The 21,627-nt window shown below is 34.9% G+C and overlaps 1 protein-coding gene across 2 annotated transcripts in view; it reads right to left on the bottom strand.

Moving 5' to 3' along the window:
* The window catches only part of LOC135676585 (uncharacterized), a 34,175-nt gene continuing 12,548 nt past the window's right edge, over window positions 1–21,627 (bottom strand). Inside the window, exons 6-13 of one of the 2 annotated variants that reach the window (XM_065187922.1) lie at window positions 12,294–12,392; window positions 9,422–9,501; window positions 7,360–7,573; window positions 6,347–6,402; window positions 3,403–3,516; window positions 1,369–1,552; window positions 190–357; window positions 1–104 (exon numbers count right to left, since the gene is read on the bottom strand). In XM_065187922.1, the coding sequence (XP_065043994.1) occupies window positions 235–357; window positions 1,369–1,552; window positions 3,403–3,516; window positions 6,347–6,402; window positions 7,360–7,573; window positions 9,422–9,501; window positions 12,294–12,392 (870 nt within the window). In that variant the 3' untranslated portion in view covers window positions 1–104; window positions 190–234. Of the gene's footprint in view, window positions 358–1,368; window positions 1,553–3,402; window positions 3,517–6,346; window positions 6,403–7,359; window positions 7,574–9,421; window positions 9,502–12,293; window positions 12,393–21,627 lie in introns of both variants that reach the window. The other variant, XM_065187921.1, reaches the window with a different exon arrangement.

Consider the following 21,627-nt stretch of genomic DNA (forward strand, 5'->3'; position numbering starts at 1 on the left):
TATCCAATTTACTTCAACATCCACAACGATTGATGCAATGAAACCAACAAACAATCCATTCGTCAGGTGATTTGATGCTGAGATGTGAACAATCTCCTAAACACCTGGGGAGTCGTAAGATCATCACATTATTCAAATAGACGCTTAAACATTAGAGAAATAAAATATGATTCACTCGTTTCTGATGACCTGAACTTTCTGTTGCTGGAGGAATAAGGTGAAAAATGTAGAGGTTTAGGCGGTCATGCTGTTCGAATGGAGTTCAGATTGCATCTCCTGAAGGAGGATCTCTTCAATTGCATCTACAAATCGTGCCAGATGGAGACGTGATTGCATGTCCAAAGAGTTTGCCATTTCCTATCAAACAAAATGAGATACAGCATAAATCATCCAACGTATAGATAGTGCAGTTTTTCAACAGCGCATTTAAGATACTAGTATCAAATAGAAAATTAATGGGCCATATCCAATAATCAAACGTGCCATAGTTCTAAGAGCACAAAGTGTCGAATATTTTAACAGAATAATAAAGATGCAGAGAATGATAACACAGAGCGCACAATGGAAGGAGTTGATAATTTTTAAGTGACATGGCAAAATGTAGTGTGTTTCCTCATTTATGTCCACCTGGATTGCAAACATCAAAGTAAAAATGAAAGCAAAAGGAATTATACAATTAGACTTACTATAATAAAGTCACGAACAAAAGCAGGGATAGATCACTCAAGGAACCAGATAACTGCCTTGCTTGCTCATACCAGATATTTCTCATAGTTAGATTGGCCATAGCCTTTGGACAGCTTTCGAAGATTACCTAAGAAGATGGACAGTCTTCAGACTAGCCCACCCTGTATCTCTTTTAACTCTACCAATACAAATAATTTTGAAGTAATATGGTGATGAAGTTCATGCAATATTACTACAAGCAAATAACGGAATTGTGATTTCCAGAGACAAATGTGAAACCTAAATTAAAATCTGATGTTTTATATTTTAATTAAATATGTTTCTACATAAATAACCAGTCAATAGTCTTTATCTAATTATTTAGTCACATCATTTGAACAAGCATTGTAAATCTTTAAAAGTTCCAAATATTCAAAAAGAGGAAAACTATAAAAAAGGAAAATAAATGCAGAAAGACTAAAATTTTATGCAGGATAATTCAGGTTTGTACCACATGAACTCTCTTTCCTACACCAACCAGCAAAGATTAGACTAGCAAAAGTTCAGGTTATTTCAGAAATGAAAGGTTACTCAAGAATAAAAGAATGTCATTGGCTAATTTTAAAACCAAACCACAAATATGGTCATGACCAACAATTTAACAAGTCAAGACTGTTCCCATAACCAACCAATAAAATTTACCTTGACCTTGCAAAGAAAGCTCAGAGAAATGCTTTTGGACTGGTGGTCACGATTTTTAATTGACAGCAACTTTAAAGGATAAGACGATATTGGCCAGCCGTGAGCTAACTTAATGAAGGTATCAATTCCTCCCACCAAATGTGCTGTAACTGTGTCATCCCTGTCCGAGTACTCTAAAGAGTGTCTGCAATTGAAAAGATATTATTTGAATGAAGAACAAAGAGAAGAAAGAAGTTCATGCACACAGGACTTTGTAGATGAACAAGTCCTATGGGCTTCTGAAAAGCCCACATCCAGACAAGACTAATTCAGTATGATAACCTGAATTAGTTTTATGTCAAAATACAGTGATGAAACTTAATTATTTATTTTATAACAGACAATTTTCTACAAATTCCAGAGCTTAGGTGACTGATACACATTGCACAACGTATAAATTTGTGTCTGAAATTTTACATTGGTGGTCTTTCATGCCTAAAGCCAGAAAATTGACTAAACAAAGTAAAAGTCAAACCTCTTTTTGTATAACATCAGGTTAAAGCTGCTGGCAAATAATTTCACATATATTCCAGTAAGGTCGCAGAGGGCCTCCAGCTTTTTATTATATTTTGTACGCTATCTTCATTTCCATAGTTCTTACCAATTAAGCTATTCAATTGTCTTTCAATAGTTAGTCCACCTTTATCATGCCAAAATGTTTGAAGTCTGAAAGGACTGATGAAGAATAGGATGTATCATTGGTTTGGCAGGACCGTTGAAGAAGCTTAAACAAGTCTTCAACATCTCCATTATTCTGTGTATACAACAGCAAAAATCATGTTGTTTTTCTCAAAATAACAAGAATTATGTTGATCAACATGAATTCTGACCATATGAACCAACAAACTAGCATGTCCAGAATGACTTGTGTATCCTGTCTGCTTAAGTCAAAGATTATCATGACCCATCCAGATCTGTTGTTTTCTTTATTATATGAACTTTTGAGATATTTCATTATCCTAGGTTTCCATTGTATCCTAATTTGACTACCAACTTCTCACATATGCACATAATGTTTAGCCTTTTATATTCCTGATCATGCATGTTTCTCGAATTAGAAAAAAAATATCTAATGCAAGAATCTATTGGTTTCTTATAGGAATATAAATATTTTATTCAATGGCATGTCTCATCTATGTTCTTTGTGTCTTCCCCATTTAGTGTCATGCTTTATCAGATTTGATTTTTCCTCTTAATGGTTATAAAAAAAATGGAGGATTACTATAAGTTCACCAAGAGGACAAGGACCTACTTTCTACTCTGCACTGAAAAATAAAACTAGAACTCCACAACTGAGCTTGCTACTAAGGCTGATCCCAAGTGGAGGTTGATATTAACAAGGTAACTTTTGCTTATCATAAATTTACTTTGATCTGTAACACTACAACCAATATCCACTTATTTTATATTACATAAAAATGAATTAAATAAAATAGTCAATATTGATGACATCATTTTGGTGACCACATTTCAACAATCATGAATCCTACTTCATCAAATCAATCCATATAATGATTCTGAGTCTCTAACAATCAAAGTACAAGATCAAAAATTTGCAAAATAAAATAAAATCATTGAGCACAATGTTCACTATTGTTTCTAATCAATGACATCCTTTTTCATACAACAGCAAGAAATGGATACAAAACATGGTGGTGTGTTCACACACCATGCTTCTAAATGTTGTTTGTCCACACAGTACTGAAACAGGGTTTGCGCAAGACCAAGGCCAATTGGAATGAACCTGTACAGTTCCGCACCAGTTGGCACATAGCACACTAGCACATAATCCACATGCCTTGGTGCTTGCAAATTTAAAAAACCTAATCCATAAAGGTGAAATTAACAAATCTTGTTAAACTACTTTCAGTTTTCCCTGGCAAGTAACCATCACTATGTTTCTTATACTAAATCATTCACCATCCACCAGAAGCATAGCACAACTTGAAGCATAAGATAATTGAACAACAAAAGAAAGAAAAAAAAAAAACTTGCCTCGATTTGTTAGCATCTTTTACCAGTAATCGTCGTAACATGCATAGAACAATACGATGCTGGACTTGCCTTATAAACCATCCCAAAGATGATGTAGTTGATGAAATGAAATCTCTACGTGATCAAATGAACATGTTTAAGTAAAAGAGAGTCCAGGAAAAGAAAGTTTCCACAAAAAAGATAAAATCACACAGCAGAGAGCAAGAGATGCACTAGGAACAAGTAAGCATTTGTTTGGACAACTATTATAAACATTATCAATACTTAACTAAGAGAAAAGGAAATGATATTAGTAGCATATTTGACATTGCAATATTCTATCACATAATGAAGTGCACTAGGAGATGTGGTTGCCGATAGTCAACATAAACTATATCCAACTCCATAAAATTGATGCTTTGGATCAAGGTTCGCAATACCGTACCATACCGGTATTTCGATCTGGGCTCGGTACCGGTACGATACGGTGTACCGAGCACTGTAGCACTGCTACAGTGCGGACCGGTACCGGGCGGTCCGCGTACCACTGGCCTGTCGGACCGGTACGTACCGCCCGTACCGGGTGGTACGATTCGGTATGGCAGACACTGCTTTGGATTACTTAAGACTTAAGAGTAACCATGCAGATTTTTCAGACATTGTTTTCAATCATGGTAGATAAGAAAATTTACATCAAACAACATATAGACCATCAAGAGTCTAAGCCATCGATGATACTTTTAACTTTTTATGAGGTTGGCATATAACTAAGACTTCCCATAAAATGGTTACAGAAAACCACAAAGATATTTATTCAAAGATCAATCTACATACACCAGTAACATATCCTGCAAATTGAGTTCTGTTGAGGGCACCATCACATCAACTCCTTTTTTATCGTTTCCAACAAAATTCTATTAGGTCTTCTCTGCCTCTTCTTGGACTACTGATCCTGATTAAAACAACTTATTTCAGGTGCATCTACATGTCTCCTTAACAACTAAAGTAGTGTACTCTCAGTTTATCCTCAATTTTCCAAAATCCTTCAAACTTCATCAGGTCATAGAATAGAGTAATATCATCCTCTTTAAAAATTTAATTTAACTCATTTGCTCTAATTTTTTTAGACATATCTAAACTTCTAACCTTATTACTATATTTTGTCATAAAAAAATTTACAGAAAACTATTTATCCATATTTTTATCCACATTTCAAACTACAATAAAGCTCCTTCGTTTTCCTTATTTTATTTATTTTCAAATTTTATAGCATGTCCTTTGTGTAGTACCTGTATTTTAAACTTCATCGTTCCACCACTTAACTCTTCCTTGATGCAATGCCCCTACTGATACTCTCAAGACCTCTGTTATCACTTTTAACATGACCAGCCATCTAATAAGTCCACAAGGCATTAGTATCATAATATCATTTTATCCAAAATTTCAAATTTGTTTTTTCCATCCTAATCATAAGCATTTTATTGGCATTTTCCATCTAGTCCTACTAAAACTATTCACTTCTCTTTCTCTTTCCTTTACCAAAAACATAATTAATACCATTAATCTACATTAGATAAGTCAAGCTTATTTGGCCACTCTTTCCATTCAACTCTATTCATGGCAAGATAAAAAACACATCTGGTTAATCAATGTCCACTCTTACAGTTAGTCAAAAGCTCATCTTTTTTAATACAAGTATTAACAATTATGAGATCATAAGTACTAAGATAACCCATTATAAATTGATCCACATCTTTCTGGAATTTCCTTTGAACTCATCATCTAGTCCTATTTATGGGGCATAAAGCCATAAACACATTTCTATCAACAATTCTTTTAAATTTTGTCTCATCTACTTGAAAATTTTATCTCAAATAAAACTTACTGCATTTTATTTTCTATACTAGCATATAAAAAGTTTACATTCAGTACGATGGAATGTACTAGATTTTTCACCTGCCCATTTAATTTCCTGTACACTAGTAATGGTGATTCTCCTCTTAATTATTGTATCAGGTAGTTCTAACATTCAAAATGTCACTTTTCAAGGCCTTCTGTCCAGCAACACAACACTGAACAGTCATTCAAGTAATTTTACATCAACAAACAAGTACTAGATTCATACTTAATTTTTTGGGGCTGATACTAGAAGGTCAAAGAGGGTGCAAGATTTCAAAAGAGGATACATACAAAATTTCATATTAGTATCAATTGAAACCCCAACAGAACCTTGATCTTAGGAATAAGCTTGTAATGTAGACATATCACGAGGATGAAATGATAAAGACAAGGAAAGCATTCTAGATGATGTTAATGAATTTCATTCTTCAGATTCAGTTCTACTTCCATTTATCAACATGAATATGTTGGAAGAACCCTGAGAAACAATAACACACAATTTTCTATAATCACAAAAAATTAAGATTAGCTTCAGATAAAACAGAAGCATAATACTACAACAACAGGTCATATTCCACTATTTAGAGTCAAATTGAGAAGTTAGGGATACAAATAGTTACTTTACAACGAGATTTCTTCTATGCCCTTGGATATTTCTTAAGTTGTCAGCAGCGAGTTTCCATATGTTCAAGCTCACACCCAAAATAGTCTCAAAACAAAATTCTCCTATAGAAAGATGACAACTATTTCTTTTGGGAAGAAAAACATCATGATATAGACTTCTATACACTCAAAATTTGTTGTTCGTGTCAAAACAGCATACAGGTAAGACAATAGGATTTATTAGAAATTAGCAACTAGTCAAAACTATAATTGACAGTAAATGAATAGATGCTATTTTCAATGAACAACAACAAAATAACCCTAGTTTATATAACATTATATGAAGTTATGAACTATGGTATTTTCACTGAAACGGATGCTATTTCACTGAATGAACTATCGTCAAATAACCAGGTATAAGTCATAACATTTTTATAAGAACAAAAAACTGATAGCAGTATACCTGGATGACTTGATGGTATCAACTACTCCATCTATAAAAACATCATCTGGGAAAATCTGGAGACCCACAAATGGAAAAACAGTGAACAAATAAATAGATATATAAATACATAATTTCATGTCCAAAACCACTGAACAGCTACAATCATAAAAAAAATTTTGGACGTCATGAAGTTATCGAAAAGACAAATGCCCCTAGGTATGAGAAGATTAATACGAGTATATGACTTCACAGTCATGAACATAGATTAGGGCCTTTAATACAAGTCCAATACTGATTTTGGCAACCAGTCAAACCAGTATGGTTCTAGTATAGGAAGTGGTACACTTGATATGTGCATTTAATTATTAACAAGTAAAAACGGATTCTCCATACATGCAGAAAGAACATGCACAAGATCCTATTTGCATTTCATAACTACCAAATAACTGCAATAATCCTCAACTTGTTCCACTACTCACATTGTTCTTCTCAGGAGTAATATGAAGTTAAAATTTTATTAGAACTTGCTCATAATTGGTTTTTCCTAGAAAGATATATTCTTATCTTTATTTTGCTGTACTACATCAAGGATTTAAATCTCAGTTCAATCCCGGTTTTGATAATGGATTTGACAGGTATGTACCTGGTGTCCTGGGCAACATACTGACCTGTACAGCAAGGTATCACCAGAAAATATATTTGACTAAATATCAATCAGTATCAACCTATATGGTCCAATATCAATCCTTTATTGTATTGGTAAATATTAGTCAGTACATACTAGCCAGCCAACTGGTATTTGATTCCTTGTGTTACAGAAACCACAAGGAAACTGTAAACCTTATCATTTTAAAATTCTATTCTTGGCACACAAGATTAAATTTGCAATTCTCTCCTACATGCATATATTGCAAAGCATAAACAAATGGCTAAAGTTGTGTTGTATTCTTAGTTGTAAAGCTTATGAGCTTTGGGTATCAGAATATAAATTATGAACTTGACCAAGTGGAGGAGAAAGAAGGTAAATGTACCTCTACACTTTTTAATTCCATTGTCTTATCAGTCACTTCTATCAACATCTCATGTTCTGATACAAATGGCTCCACAAAATCCAAGTTATGCTGGATAATAAACCCATCTATGTTCGGAATAGGTGTCTTTAAGGACAGCCTAATACAACTTCCTTGAAAATCAATGACTCTTACATCAGAAAACATATGTTCAAGTTGTCCAACTGCTTCTAACCTGGAAAGATGATAAGGACATCTTTAGTGAAGAAACAGGGGAATGACACATCTCTCTTAGAAAATAAAATTGAAATGTGTAAGCACCAAAGAAATAATCACTAGCAAGTTCACCAGCTGATGCTCCATAGATACATAGCTAGCCATGGAAAAAGAGCACTTTCTTTCACCAAACAACATTGCTGTTATAGTTATCCAATGAAAATGTGGCAACAGACTGCTAACTGCTTTGAATAAATAAAAATCCAACATAATTCTTAAAGAGCAATACCTGTATATAGAAATCTAAAAAAATGATTATAAAGAGCATTAAATTACTGTCCATAAATATATCCAGAGTTCCTGCTCCAATTAAACTTGGATGTATAAACATAGGAAGACATTTGATTCATTCATAATGTAGGAACTCAGGCCACACTTATATTCATGAGATAAACTCAAGATAGTTCTAACCTTAAGCAACTGATCTATGGAATGGAGTCAATGGACACATAAATGCTCAGATAATAGAAAAAAGACACAATTTAGCCTGCATGAGGTTGGCTAGTATTGATTAAAACTTTGCCTCAGCTAAACATTAGATATTTGTACAAGACATTAAGTTATCAAAAACATAAAAGTAACTGAGCAATGTGCCATTGCAACAAAATTATTTTTGAGCATCAGGACACCAGAAAGCAAACCAAGACCATATGTCTTGAATGTCAATCTTTTTGGTATTTTAAATCCTTTGGGTTAAAACCAGAAAGGTAAACCTGAGGATATGCCAGTGTAAGCTAAATTTAGAATCAATGCACGTGAAACCAAACTACACACATTTGCATACTGATATATGTTTTAATTTAGACGCACCATGGAATTTTTGTAATAGTTTCTGTTTGCCTGCCATAAATGTTTACATAAAAACCCTAAATCAAACAAAAAAGAAGAAAAGCAAAAGAAAATATAGTCATAATTAAATGGCACCAAAATTTCTGGATAACCAGAAAGAAGTCAAAACCTGAAATTTTAATTTCTGCTTAAGTTGTCCAGCACCTTCAGGCATCACAAATAAATAATCTGTCTTTAAAAACCCAAGTCAAAGATAATTACACTACTGTATTTTTGGGCAATAAAGATTCCCAATAAAGTGTGAACCATACAGAATTGAACTTGAATCCAAAGGAGATTTTGTACACTGTTGCTCCGTTCAACAAATACAATAGTGCATCTGTCATGAATTTCAACACCATATATTGTCCACATTGTCATTTGAAATACAGTTTCAAGCCAGATAAGAATTACTAATGTCAGAACAATTAAATGCCAACAAAACAGAACAGAAATCAGTGAAATTGCTTTCAACTCCATTATTGTTTGCTGGTTTAATGAATCTTCAATGTAAAAGAAGAAAAAAGAAGAGAAAGTAAACTATGCATGAGGCTCCCACCAATGTGGGTTCTAGGGAGGGCAAATGTTTTGCAACCTGATCCCTGTCAACAGATAGTTGTCTGTCTTAAACCCTGATGACCCAGATAGCAAAAATAGCAACTTTATTGTTCATATGTCATCAAGGCAACTAGAAATTGCTCTAAAAGACAATAGCATGTCAATCTCACTAATAAAAAGCACAATCCCGTCTGAGTTGTAATAATCTTCACCAAGACAAAGTAATCACAAAGGAACCCACTCTTCATAAACTCTCACATGCTGACATAATTGAAAGGGCCCAAGAAGAATTTGGAAAACAATTGCACGAAGTTTTAAAGTATCAATATAAATCTATGAAGACAATTTGCACTACACATGAACATAAAACCCAAAAAAAATGCAAAGATAACCATCGTATTTTACCATCTGCAGATAATACCTTTTCAAGGCATGATCAAGATCCTGTAAAATATTTATATTTTCTTTACTCCTTTCAATCCTCTGATTAAGATCCAAAATCTGAAAATCAGTGCACAACAATATTTACATATTAACAAAGACATTTTGCATCGAACACAGTAGAATACCAGAAATCAAAAGAACATATCATGGTGAACAATGACTCAATATAAACTCTGAAGGAATGAAGCTTAAAAGGGACAAGCTAATAAGAAAAGTATAGGAACAATGATTGATGTAGGATGAGAAGCAACAGACTTCTTTCAATGATAGAGAGGTAAAGAGTGAAAAAAGAAAAAGAGATAATAATACAAAGATAATAGAAAAAAAAGGATAACTACCATACTCTCTCTGGTTGAAGAAGCAAACTCCCAGGATAAAGGCTTCGTACCTCCACACATCTCACACATAAACGATGGAATCATACCATCAGAGACATAATTATGGCCTCACACTACTCACACACAAGGTGGGTAAAGAACACGGTTCATTGATTCATTTTTTATTGATCTATTACAATGTTTTAGTCCCTTTTATAGGCTAAAGTACAAAGATAAAAAGGAAATTACAGAAATAAGAAAATTACAATCACATCAAATCCAATCTATTCCTTCCATTGAAGAAGATAATATTCTTGACTTGATTTGAGGGATAACCTTCTTTCCTTGATTATATTATTGATTGATAGACTTTCATCTCTGTAAAGATAAATATTTAAGATCTCCAATCAAAATTTATAATCTTCAATCAAAAATGAATTTGATTTCTTCTAATTTTTCTGTATTTCTTTCCTTTTCCTTTGCCTTGAGTAGATGTTGCCATGTGACAATTTATGACAAATGCAAAATATCTCAAAACTAATAAATTTTATTCAAATAACATTTAAACTAAATTACTCCTACATCAATGACTGTTTGATTCCATGTTTCAGCTTTAAGACAAAAGGCCTCAAAAGAAATAAAAGTCAACATCCTTAATTCTTTTACACTATGAATCTCTTTGGTCAAATACCTCTCACTCTTCCACAAAAAATGCTCAGCAGTCAGCACCATCTAACTTTCCCAACAAATACTTCGCACTCTAGCTGATGGATCCTACATTACAAGACCTTTTACACCTGATGAGATTCATTCAATTATCAAGCAAATGGGCATGGGTAAAGGCTTCGGGCTTGATGGCTTCACAGTGCAGTTTTACAAGAAATATTGGCCTCACTTAAACTCTTCCATCCTTAATGCTTTTAGTGATTTTCATGCTCATGCTGGCCTTCCCACTAGCCGGGGCACAACTTTCCTTATTTTTATCCCTGGAAAACCCAATCCAAATAGAGTTAATAACTTTGGCCTCATTGCATTATCACATTTTGCAATGTGATCTACAATATCCTTGCTAAGACCCTCGCCAACCATGTCAGACCCCTCCTTAACAATCTTATTCATCAAGAACAATCAACGCTTATTATGGGAACAAGTATGCAAGACAACATTGTTATTGCTACCAAGTTAATACATTCTCTCGACAAGTCGAAGGTTAAAGATGCCTTAATTCTAATTAAGCTTGATCTTGAGAAAGCTTTGACAAAGTAGCTTGGAGTGCCATCAGTAACATGCTTAAATACTTCAGAGTCCCTGCCTTGATTCATCAAATGGATCCAATCGTACAATTCCTTTCCCTTGTTCTCTTGTAGAATAATAGGGAGGGTTCCAAGTGGTTCAAAAGTGCCCAAGGTATTGGACAGGGGACCCTATTTTCCCCTACCACTCTGTCATGGTCCAACAATACCTAATTCTACTCATCAACTCTTTGCAGATCAAAAGAAAATTACTCCTTTCGGCATGAAAGGCATTAAAATCACTCATTTCATGTTTGTTGGCGACATTCTCATTTCCATTAGGGGAACAAGAAGTCTTGCCTGAAGATCCTTAAAGCCCTTGACCTTTTCACTTCTTCTAATCTCAAAGTTGATAGTGTTAAATCTGAAATCCTAATCCTGAAGAACTGTCCCCCGAGTATCAAACATCTTAAGTCTAATACTTTAGGGTTCAAGAAGGGCCACAATCCTCCCAAGTATCTTGGGGCATATATTTGCCCATAGCAAACTTTTCGAAAGATATCAGTGTGAGCTAGTTGACAAAGTCCTTTACAAAATTTATGGCTGGCAAAAGGGCATCATTGCACAAGTGTGCACTAGTTTGTCTAATTTTTCACTCCTCGGCTTAAGATAATTGAGCAAGCAGGAGATGACCATCAACCAAAAGCAATTGATGATTAAAGATTTTTTTTTCTCTTTTCTCTCTTTTGGGTCCTCCCCTTCCCTTCCATTCCTCTTCCCATCCTTCCGGGCATAAAAAAGCTTCATGCCTTGCTAAAGCATTACAATCTTCTTTTTTTTACTTTTTAGTCTCTTTTTTGGCATGTTTAAGTGAGGACTAATTTAATTTGTGTCAAAAGGAGTCATACTCAGGACCATGGAATTTCCTGTATTAATTATTTTTTAGATCTTGAAAATTTTTTTAATATTGCTTTCTGTGATGGGCTGTCTTACTATCTATCACCTAAACAATTAACTCTTGGTCAACTATTTGTGCCTACAATTTTCTGAAAACATTAAATTATATGTTCTATCTTGTCATATATTTGGAGCATATGTTTCCAATAATAATTGTTCAAGAAATCTCATGCAAAAAAGGAAAACACCATTCCCATCTTGAGCCCAGCAATGAATGGAAAATCAAGCTACTTCTCTTTTTTAGGTTGTGTAGAATAGAGGTACAACAAATATATAAGCTAGAAAATAAGCTTGATGTTAAAACACATGTCGAAAACTGAATAATGGTGGCGAGTTCTAGCACCTCAAATTTGTTCTCATTAAGCATATGCAATGGGCATTCATGTGTCTCTCTGTGAAGTAATATGTTATCAGGACAACTGGAACTCAAATGGTGTAGACCCTACAAAAATATAAAAGTTATTCCTCCAATAAGTTTGATATAGGCCTGACAACATGAAGATAAAAGAATGTAGCTAATTAAGTTTTGCATTGACACATAATAGAAACTAAAAGAAACAAAAGAACCAAAGAATATGACATAGAATTGAAAGTTTCTACGAGCAAGCATAGGAGAATCCAGGTGGTCCATACAATTATATCACTAACATATCATGAGTGAAGCAAGCCCAAATTTGTTGAGGTTGCTCATGATTCCCATTTTTTAACATAACAAACATTTTGTGATTTGCCACTATTAAGCTTTCAAGGTTTTAATGACCAAATAAGATGAATTTCAAAATGAAAGCCCACATAATGGACAATTGATAACGTTGAGAATAACTAGATGATCCTACAACTCAAGTCCACTAAAAGAAGTATCAAGCAAAAGCCATGAGATCTAAGTTGAAATGCGGAGCTCAATAATTCAGTTTCATGTTTACCATTGATTGTGATTTACAGAACTCTGTATGACGTACTATTGATATTCTCAATTCTTGATTAGGCCCTAAAGATCCCTAGAATTTGACCCCTATTAGCATAGCTGCTGAAACCCTTTCACCAATTCTCTGATTTAATGGTTCCAGTCAATTGGCTATGACTATTTGTACCAACAGCCAAAAGCCTTCTTGTGGAGTACTTGAGGGGTTTTGATAGGGTTTTTGCCAACTGAAAATCTAAGATAAGAGCTTAGTGTCTTCAGCCCCAAGTTGAGAATTGGAGCATTAATTTTGATATCTTTAACTTGTTAGAGCTTCAAAGAGATTGTTAACTTGCAAGGATTGGCACTTGATCCTGCAAAGAGCATCAATGCAAATGAGTTGGTCTTCACCAGTGAGGATGAGCAATATCATGCCAAATGCCTCAACATGGAGGATCCTTAGAAGTATACATAAGCCCATTGGCAGAACAAACATAAACTTGGCGTCACTTCTTTTCTCCCAATCTCTTGCATGCTTCAATACTTCCATTTTCCTATATGATTGTTCGAGGTATGTTTGCATTCTTACGTATTTGTGCTTTCAAATGTCCAATTTGCCCTTTTGAACTTTTGAGATAAAATTTAACAGATCCAGCCCTCAAAATGTTACAAACTACATTGTGTCTTCATTTATTTACTATAAATAACTCTTGAGACACAGTCCAAAACACTCAAAATCTGATCTCTACACTCACATAAACTTTCTTTAACCAATAAAAATTGTATGTGAATTTTTCTCTTTTCCCTTTATTTTTATCAAGTATTTAGTTAATAAATATCTTAACTTCCTTACAAGAAACCAATCATCTTTGATGCTTGTTTCTGCTTAATCATACAGCTACAAAGTTCTATGCCATAGCTTTCAAGTTCAATTCCATTATAAATTTTGCAAACCAACTATTTCTTTTGCTCTTATAAAAGATTCAAAACTTGATTTCCCATTCATTAGGTTTTATGAGTTCCTAAAGGACTTTTATTTAGCTAGTCAAGTCTTTTTTTTTTCCAAAGACACCATTAAGTCCCACATCCTCACCCGTTGTATCATTACTTTATGTAAGTTGCTTCTATGGAATAAAATTCTTAATCACATCATTAATTTTAAACTTGAACATTGGTTTACCTGTACGGATTTCTTCATAGATCCTGCAAAAATAACTCCATCAATCACAATATCTTCTACACAATCCTTTCACCTTTGTTTAATCCTATCTTGGTTTCTCTTTCTTTATTTTAGCCAGCACATGTGTATCTTTATCAATGTCTTCTTTTAACATTGGGAGCCTAACAGCATCACCATTGAATTCCATGATGATTCAACATACATTCTCTATACTTCATTATATCCCATCTTCTACACCACCGAATTCTGGAGTATCCTTGATGCATAATGTAATGTCCTTTTAATTGTCATCACGAATGGAAAAGGTGGGTTATGTTAGGTAGTTGACAGTCAACATGGGAACATGTAAATAAATATCATGAACAGAAGTCTTTATTGGATTTAAAGCATTAGTATTCAGAAAAGAAAAATTCCGCTAAGGTTGAGTATGAAAATTACTTTCAAAAGCTAAAAGAAGAACAAAAAGTTCAAAATTGCACAACTTTTAATGACAAACTAGGGAATAGGGATACCAATAACTAACATAATCTAGGACATGCTAATTTCAAAAAACATGCAAATAAACAAAAAGAATTGTATGGGCATACTATAACAAACATTATCAAAGTCACTTCCATCATTTTTGGTATAAGTCATGGAAAATCATAATTTTGTTAAAGCAACAAGCATTGTTTGCCTCTTCTCTTGGATAAAAAATATAATTTAGTAAGTCAACAAGCTGTGGACCCTATAAAAGAAGAATAGATTGATACATGATCTAGTAACAAACACAAAATACCAGTAGTGGTCAAGTACCATGAGTGATGAAAGTTGTAAAAGCATAGAACTAAGATGTTTGCAGTGATTTAAAAAACGCTAGGCGCCAAAAGGCGCCAAGGTCCAAAAACGCCCGAGGCGCTAGGCGCTCGCCTAGGGGCACCTAGGCGCTCGCCCGAGCAAAACGAGGCGCTAAAATATAAAAATATATAATATAATTAATAAATATAATTATTTAAAATTTTAAATAAAAATATGCTATTAAATTAAGAAAATCTAAGATACAGAATCACAATGTCACATTAACAAAAAGTTTCAAAATTCAAAACAATAAAATTTTACATCAAAGTCATTCATCATAATCAATATTATCGTCATTTTCACACAAATCATCTTCATTGAATTCGTCTTCTTCCTCTTGTCCTTCGATTCCTTCCTCTTCATCAAGATATGTTTCATTCTCTATGTCTTCAACAATAGCAGGAGCCGAGCTTAATGCTTTTGCACTCATTTTTCTCTTTGACATCTGTCTTGTATATGTTTGTAATTCTCCAGCACCTGAAGCTCTTGCCACATCACCCCATGTCAATCTATCATCTTCAAATACAAGCTCGTCTTCAGCATCTTACAAGTTAGCACCCATTTCTCCTACTAACCACTCATTTGAATCATCAATATCTTGCAATGAGATTGAATCAAATCTATTTTTCAAATCATGATGAGTCTTCAAAGCTTGATTATGCTTTATGTAAACAAGATCGTGCAATTGTTGATGTTCTAACCGATTTCTTCTCTTCGAGTGAATCTGTCATGTCATATAATTTAAAAATATATTAATATATATATCTAAATAAATTAATTAATTAAAATAAAAATATTTAGTAATACTTACATGCTCAAAGATACTCCAGTTTCGCTCACAACCCAAAGCACTACATGTCAAACTAAGTACTTTGATAGCAAATTTCTGTAAGTTCGAGGTGGAATTTCCAAATAGACTCCACCATTCAGCTGCAAAATTTATGTTATTATTAGCAATAACATAGTAACATAATATATATGAAATTAATTATATCAAATTATTAATACCTGGAGAGGTAGTTGTCCTGGATCGAACGGCAATTGGAATTCCAAAAAGACCTTCAGCATTTTTATATAAAGATAATTCATGAATAATCTTATCTTGAACCTCAAGCTGAGAATTAATCTTGCAACACACTGATATAACCCATCCAAAACTTCTGCATCAAATCCAACAGATTTAATCTTATAAAAGAATTCAGGGTTCAAATAATATCCTGCTACATGTAAGGGACGATGAAGTTGACAATTCCATCTTTCGTCAATGATTGTAAAAATTTTCTCATATTTTTCTTCATTTTCATTAAAAGATCTTTTAATCGTCTCCTTTGCTCTATCCATAGCCTCATAAATATATCCCATTGCAAGCTTATTTTCATTATCCATCAACCGAAGGACTCGAACAAGAGGGCCCATTATCTTTAATATATAAACTACATGATTCCAAAAGGATAGCATTAAGATGATATCAGCAGCCCTCTTGCCTTTTGCTTCTTTTGCCCATTTGCTTGTCACCCATTTCTCAGAGGTAAACATATTTCTCAGAGTATGTTTTTGACGATGCACGCTCTGTAATGTCAAGAATGAAGTAGCAAATCGGGTAACACCATGTCTCACTAATTCTTTATCCCTGAAAATTCTCTCATCATATTCAAAGCCCCAATGTGATTATAAAGAAATCCAACAACAAAAATTGTCCTTTCTAAGGTTTTCTTGATTTCTAAGATCTTTCCAATATCCTCCAACATTAAATCAATACAATGTGCTGCACATGGAGCCCAATACAAGTGTTGTATTTTTTATTCAAGCAATTTACCTGAGACAAAGGATAACAAAAATGATAAGACTTAAGAGTTTAACACACTTAATTGAAGATAAAATAATTAACAAAATCAAAAGATGAATATTACCAGCTGAAACATAGTTGCTTCCATTGTCGGTTATGATTTGAACGATATTTTGTTCTCCAATTTCTTCCACGAAGTTATCAAGTAAATCATATATCTTGTCTCTAGATTTTACAAAAGATGAAGCATCTATTGACTTCACAAACATAGTCCCTAAAGAACAATTAACCATAAAATTAATTATACTCCTGCGCCTCCTGTCAGTCCAAACATCTGACATAATAGAGCAACCATGTGTTGCCCATGATTCTTTATGACCTTTTAGTAAGTCATTTGTATAATTCAACTCTTTTTGCAGCAATAGAACTCGCATCTCATAATAACTTGGAGGTTTTAATCCTGCACCGTATCTTCCAATAGCTTCAATCATATCCTTAAAACTGTCTAAACGAGTTGTACTAAGGGAAAGACCAGCCTGATAGAAGAAGCGAGCAATGTGCTGAATTGTTCTTCCTCTTATTTCTTTATCACAAGCATCACTTATATTTGTTTGTCTAAATTTTGAGCCTCTTGCTTGCCCTTGTTGTTTCTGGGATCCTTGATGCATATATAGATCCATCGGTCCTTTTTTACCTTTCTTAGTACTCATAACTTCTTTTCCCTTTTTGTCGTATACTCTTTTTTCACTTGGGTTAATACTCATAGAATAATCTTCTTCTTCATCCCTGAGATATTCAACATTGTCTTCTGGTAAATTCCCGTAAGATTCATTCTTTTGTGTCTTCTTTTCATTCATATAACTCAACAACTCTTCTTTTACCTCGGGTGGACATTTTTTGCAAGCTGCTGCATTCTTGAAATTTCCTACTAGATGTTGTTTTGCACGAAAAATACCACCTCTGGTAGTCTTATCGCAGAATATGCAAGTCACTGCATTATGATCTTTCGGATCCTTCAAATAATTATACTTCCATGTAGGATCTTTTTTTGATACCATTGGAGACTCTATTGAGTTGCTCTCTACACTTGCCATTTATGTTGAAACCTAACAATTATTTCAAATAAATAAAAATTAATAACATTAAAATCAAAATAATATATTATTAATCTATTAATGAAAATTAATCATTTCAAAATTCAAATAAACTTAATATTAAGATTTAAGAGTATACTGAGCAGTCTGAGCTTGACGGAGAAAAGAAGCAGCGTCGGCAGCGACGAGCGGCGGGGGGAACGGGAGGGCTCGCGGGAGTCATGAGCAGAGGGAAGGCTCGCGGGAGGCGCGAGCAGCGGGAGGGCCCGCGGCAGTTGGGAGGGCTCGCGGGAGGCGCGAGCAGCAGGAGTCGCGAGCAGAGGGAAGGCTCGCGGGAGGCGCGAGCAGCGGGAGGGCTCGCGACTGGGCTCGCGGCAGGCGCGAGCAACTGGAGGGCTCGCAGTAGGCGCGAGCAGCAGGAGGTGCGAGCAGCAGGAGGTGCGAGCAGTGGGAGGCGCGAGCAGCGACAACGACGAGCAGCAGGAGCGACGAGCAGCGAGATCGGGAGCGGCAGCGGCGGCGGGTTAGGGTTAGGTAAGGGTTATATCGGTTTAGTTGGTTCGATTGAACCAACTAATAACCGAACCAGGACCGAACCAGACCTAAAATCCTGGTTCGGTCACTTGGTTTACCCAGGCGCTCGCCCGAAGCGCCCAGCGCCTGGGCTCGGGTGAGCGCCCAGGCGACGCCTGTTTGAAGCGCGCCGCCTGGGACATTAGCGAGGCGCTCGGGCCTCGCCTCGCCTCGCCCGAGTGCCTAGGCGAGCGCTCGAGCGCCTCTTTCAATCACTGGATGTTTGATATTTAAAACATGGGAGACAAACAGACTATTAATGTCATACTAAGGTGCAAACCAAGCAGAATTTTGTTGTAATATTAAGGTATATTGTGTGAGAGAGAAAGAGAGATAGAGAGTGATCCAAATGTTGAAAGATTGCAGAAAATTCTTAATTATGGAAGAACCGAAGGTCATATTCAAACTGCTTATTGAAAATCCCACCCATTACTGGATGGATCATGGAATTGAACAAGCAACAAAGATAAAAAAAGTTCCTCAAATAGTGATTTAAAAAGCGTTAGGCGCTAAAAGACACCAAGGTCTCAAAATGCCCAAGGCACTAGGCGCTCGTTCGAGCGAAGCGAGATGCTCTAAAATATTAAAATATAAAAATTATATAATATAATTGATAAATATGATTATATAAATAAAAATATGATATTAAATTAAAAAGATCTAAAGTATCAAGTCATATTATCCCAATGATTTAAATAGGCGCCCAAGCGCTCGCCTAAGTGCTCAGGCAAGGTGAGGCAAGGCCCGAGCGCCCCGTGGGTAGACTAGCGGCACGCTTCAATGAGGTGCCGCCTGGGCGCTTGTCTGAACCCAGGCGTCGGGCACCTTGGGCGAGCGCCCGGATCAAATAAAGCAATCGAACCAGACTTAAAAAGTTTGATTCGATTAAATAGCGGTTAGTTGGTTTAATTGAACCAACTAATCGGTTTCTTATCTGGAATAGCCACTCTTGCACACCCGTGCGACCCCAAGCCAACCCTAGCGTTGCTTCTGCCTTCACCGCCGAAGCTTTCTGTCGTTGCCTCCTCCATCGATGCTTTCTACCACTACCTCCACCGTAGACACAGCAGACCGAGCCTTCCTTTATCGCCGACGAACAAGTCCAACGGCCTAGCAAGAGCTCGTAGCTTCCTTCCGTCGTCGCTCCGTGTGCAATTCCTTCTACCGTCGAGGGAGAGGACTACAGGTTCCTTTGCCACTGACAGACGCCCTCTAGAGCTTTTGCTGCTGCCGCTTGCAGCTTCCTCCGTTATTGCGGCTATCTTAAATTGAATCCTCCACAGCCTCCTTCGTCACCGCTACCTTCTCCTTCCCCACTTTCCACTATTAGTGACACATCCCCCTCTGTTATTGTTAACAGTTCTTTTCTCCCTGTAACTACTATTAACAGTAAATAATATATTGTTAATAGTAGATTGTTAACCACTATACAAAGTAATTTCTATTTACTAGATTGATAATATACTATTTAGATTTTAACACTGCTAATCTTTGTTTATTTAAAATTATTATTAGGGTTTCATGATAAATGGCAAGTGTATAAAGCAATTCATTAGATTCTTCAAAAAATTCAAGAAAGAATACTGCCTAGAAATACAATTATCTAAAGGATCCTAAAGATTCTAATGTAGTTATTTGCATCTTTTGTGATAAGAATATTAGAGGTGGTATTTTTTGTACAAAACAACATCTAACAAGAAATTTTAAGAATGCAACAACCTACAATAAGTGTCCACCTGATGTAAAAGAAAAGCTGCTGGCATATATGAATGAAAAAAATATAAAAGAATGAATCTTATGGGATTTTGCCAAAGGATAATGTTGAATATATCAGAGATCATAATGAAGAAGATTATTCTGAAAGTGTCAATCCAAGTGAGAAAAGAGTATGTAACAGGAAAGAAAAAGAAGTCATAGTTATTAAGAAGGGTAAAACGGGACCGATGGACTTATATATGTATCAAGGATCACAGAAGCAACAAGGGCAAATAAAAGCAAAATTAAGACAACAAGATATAAGTAATGCTTGTGAGAAAGAAATGAGGAGAAGAAAAATTCAACACATTGCTCACTTCTTCTATTAAGCTAGCCTTCCACATAGTACAACTCGTTTAGACAATTTTAAGAAAATGATTGAAGCTATTGGAAGATATGATGGGGGATTAAAACCTTCAAGTTATTATGAGACACGAGTTTCATTACTGAAAAAAAAAGTTGGATTATACAAATGACTTATTAAAAGGCCACAAAGAATTACAAGTAAAACATGATTGTTATATTATGTCAGATGCTTAGATCAACAGGAGACATAAGAGTATTATTAATTTTATGGTTAACTGTTCTTTACGAACCATGTATGTGAAGTCAATATATGCATCATTTTTTATGAAATCTGGAGAAAAGATATATATGATTTACTTAACAAGTTTGTGGAAGAAATTGGTGAATAAAATGTTGTCCAAGTTGTAACCGACAATGAAAGAAATTGTGTTAGCTGGTAAGATTTATCTTTTGATTTTTTTAATCTTTTAATTACGTCATCTCCAATTTGAATAAAGAATTATACGACTCCTAAGTCTTATCAATTTTATTATCCTTTGTCTTAGATAAATTACTCGAAACAAAAAAACAACACTTATATTAGACTCAATTTGCGACACACGGTGGTTTAAAAAGCGCTAGGCACCAAAAGGCTCCAAGGTGCAAAAACGCCCGAGGCGCTAGGCGCTCGCCCGAGCGAAACGAGGTGCTAAAATATAAAAATATATAAATTAATTAATAAATATAATTATTTAAATAAAAATATGATATTAACTTAAAAAAATCTTATAGAATCACATTATCACATTAGCAAAAAATCTCAAAATTCAAAACAATAACAATAATTTTAAATAAATAAAAATTAGTAGTATTAAAATCAAAATAATATATTATTAATCTAATAAATAAAAAAAATATCGTTACTAGTATCAAGGTCTACAATACCGTACCGTACTGGTGTTTCGAGGTTGGTTCGGTACGGTACGATACCGTGTACCGAGCGGTACACCTAATTTATGGTGTAAAACACACCGAAAATACCTTAAAATAAAAAAAAATTATGATAGGGTTTTTAAGTTAGAAATAAATATAGTAATAGTATAAGTTTAGCAAAATCAATGTAAATTAGGCAAGGTAGTCGATACCGAATGATACCGCCCGGTACGAGCGGTACGTACATACCGGTACATGGACCGCCCACAATAGGGTGGAACGTTTAAAAGCGCCCCGTATCAAACGATACAAGGTAATATCGGGCGGAAACGA

Source organism: Musa acuminata, chromosome BXJ1-6 (genome assembly GCF_036884655.1).
Source record: "Musa acuminata AAA Group cultivar baxijiao chromosome BXJ1-6, Cavendish_Baxijiao_AAA, whole genome shotgun sequence".
Lineage (NCBI taxonomy): Eukaryota > Viridiplantae > Streptophyta > Magnoliopsida > Zingiberales > Musaceae > Musa > Musa acuminata.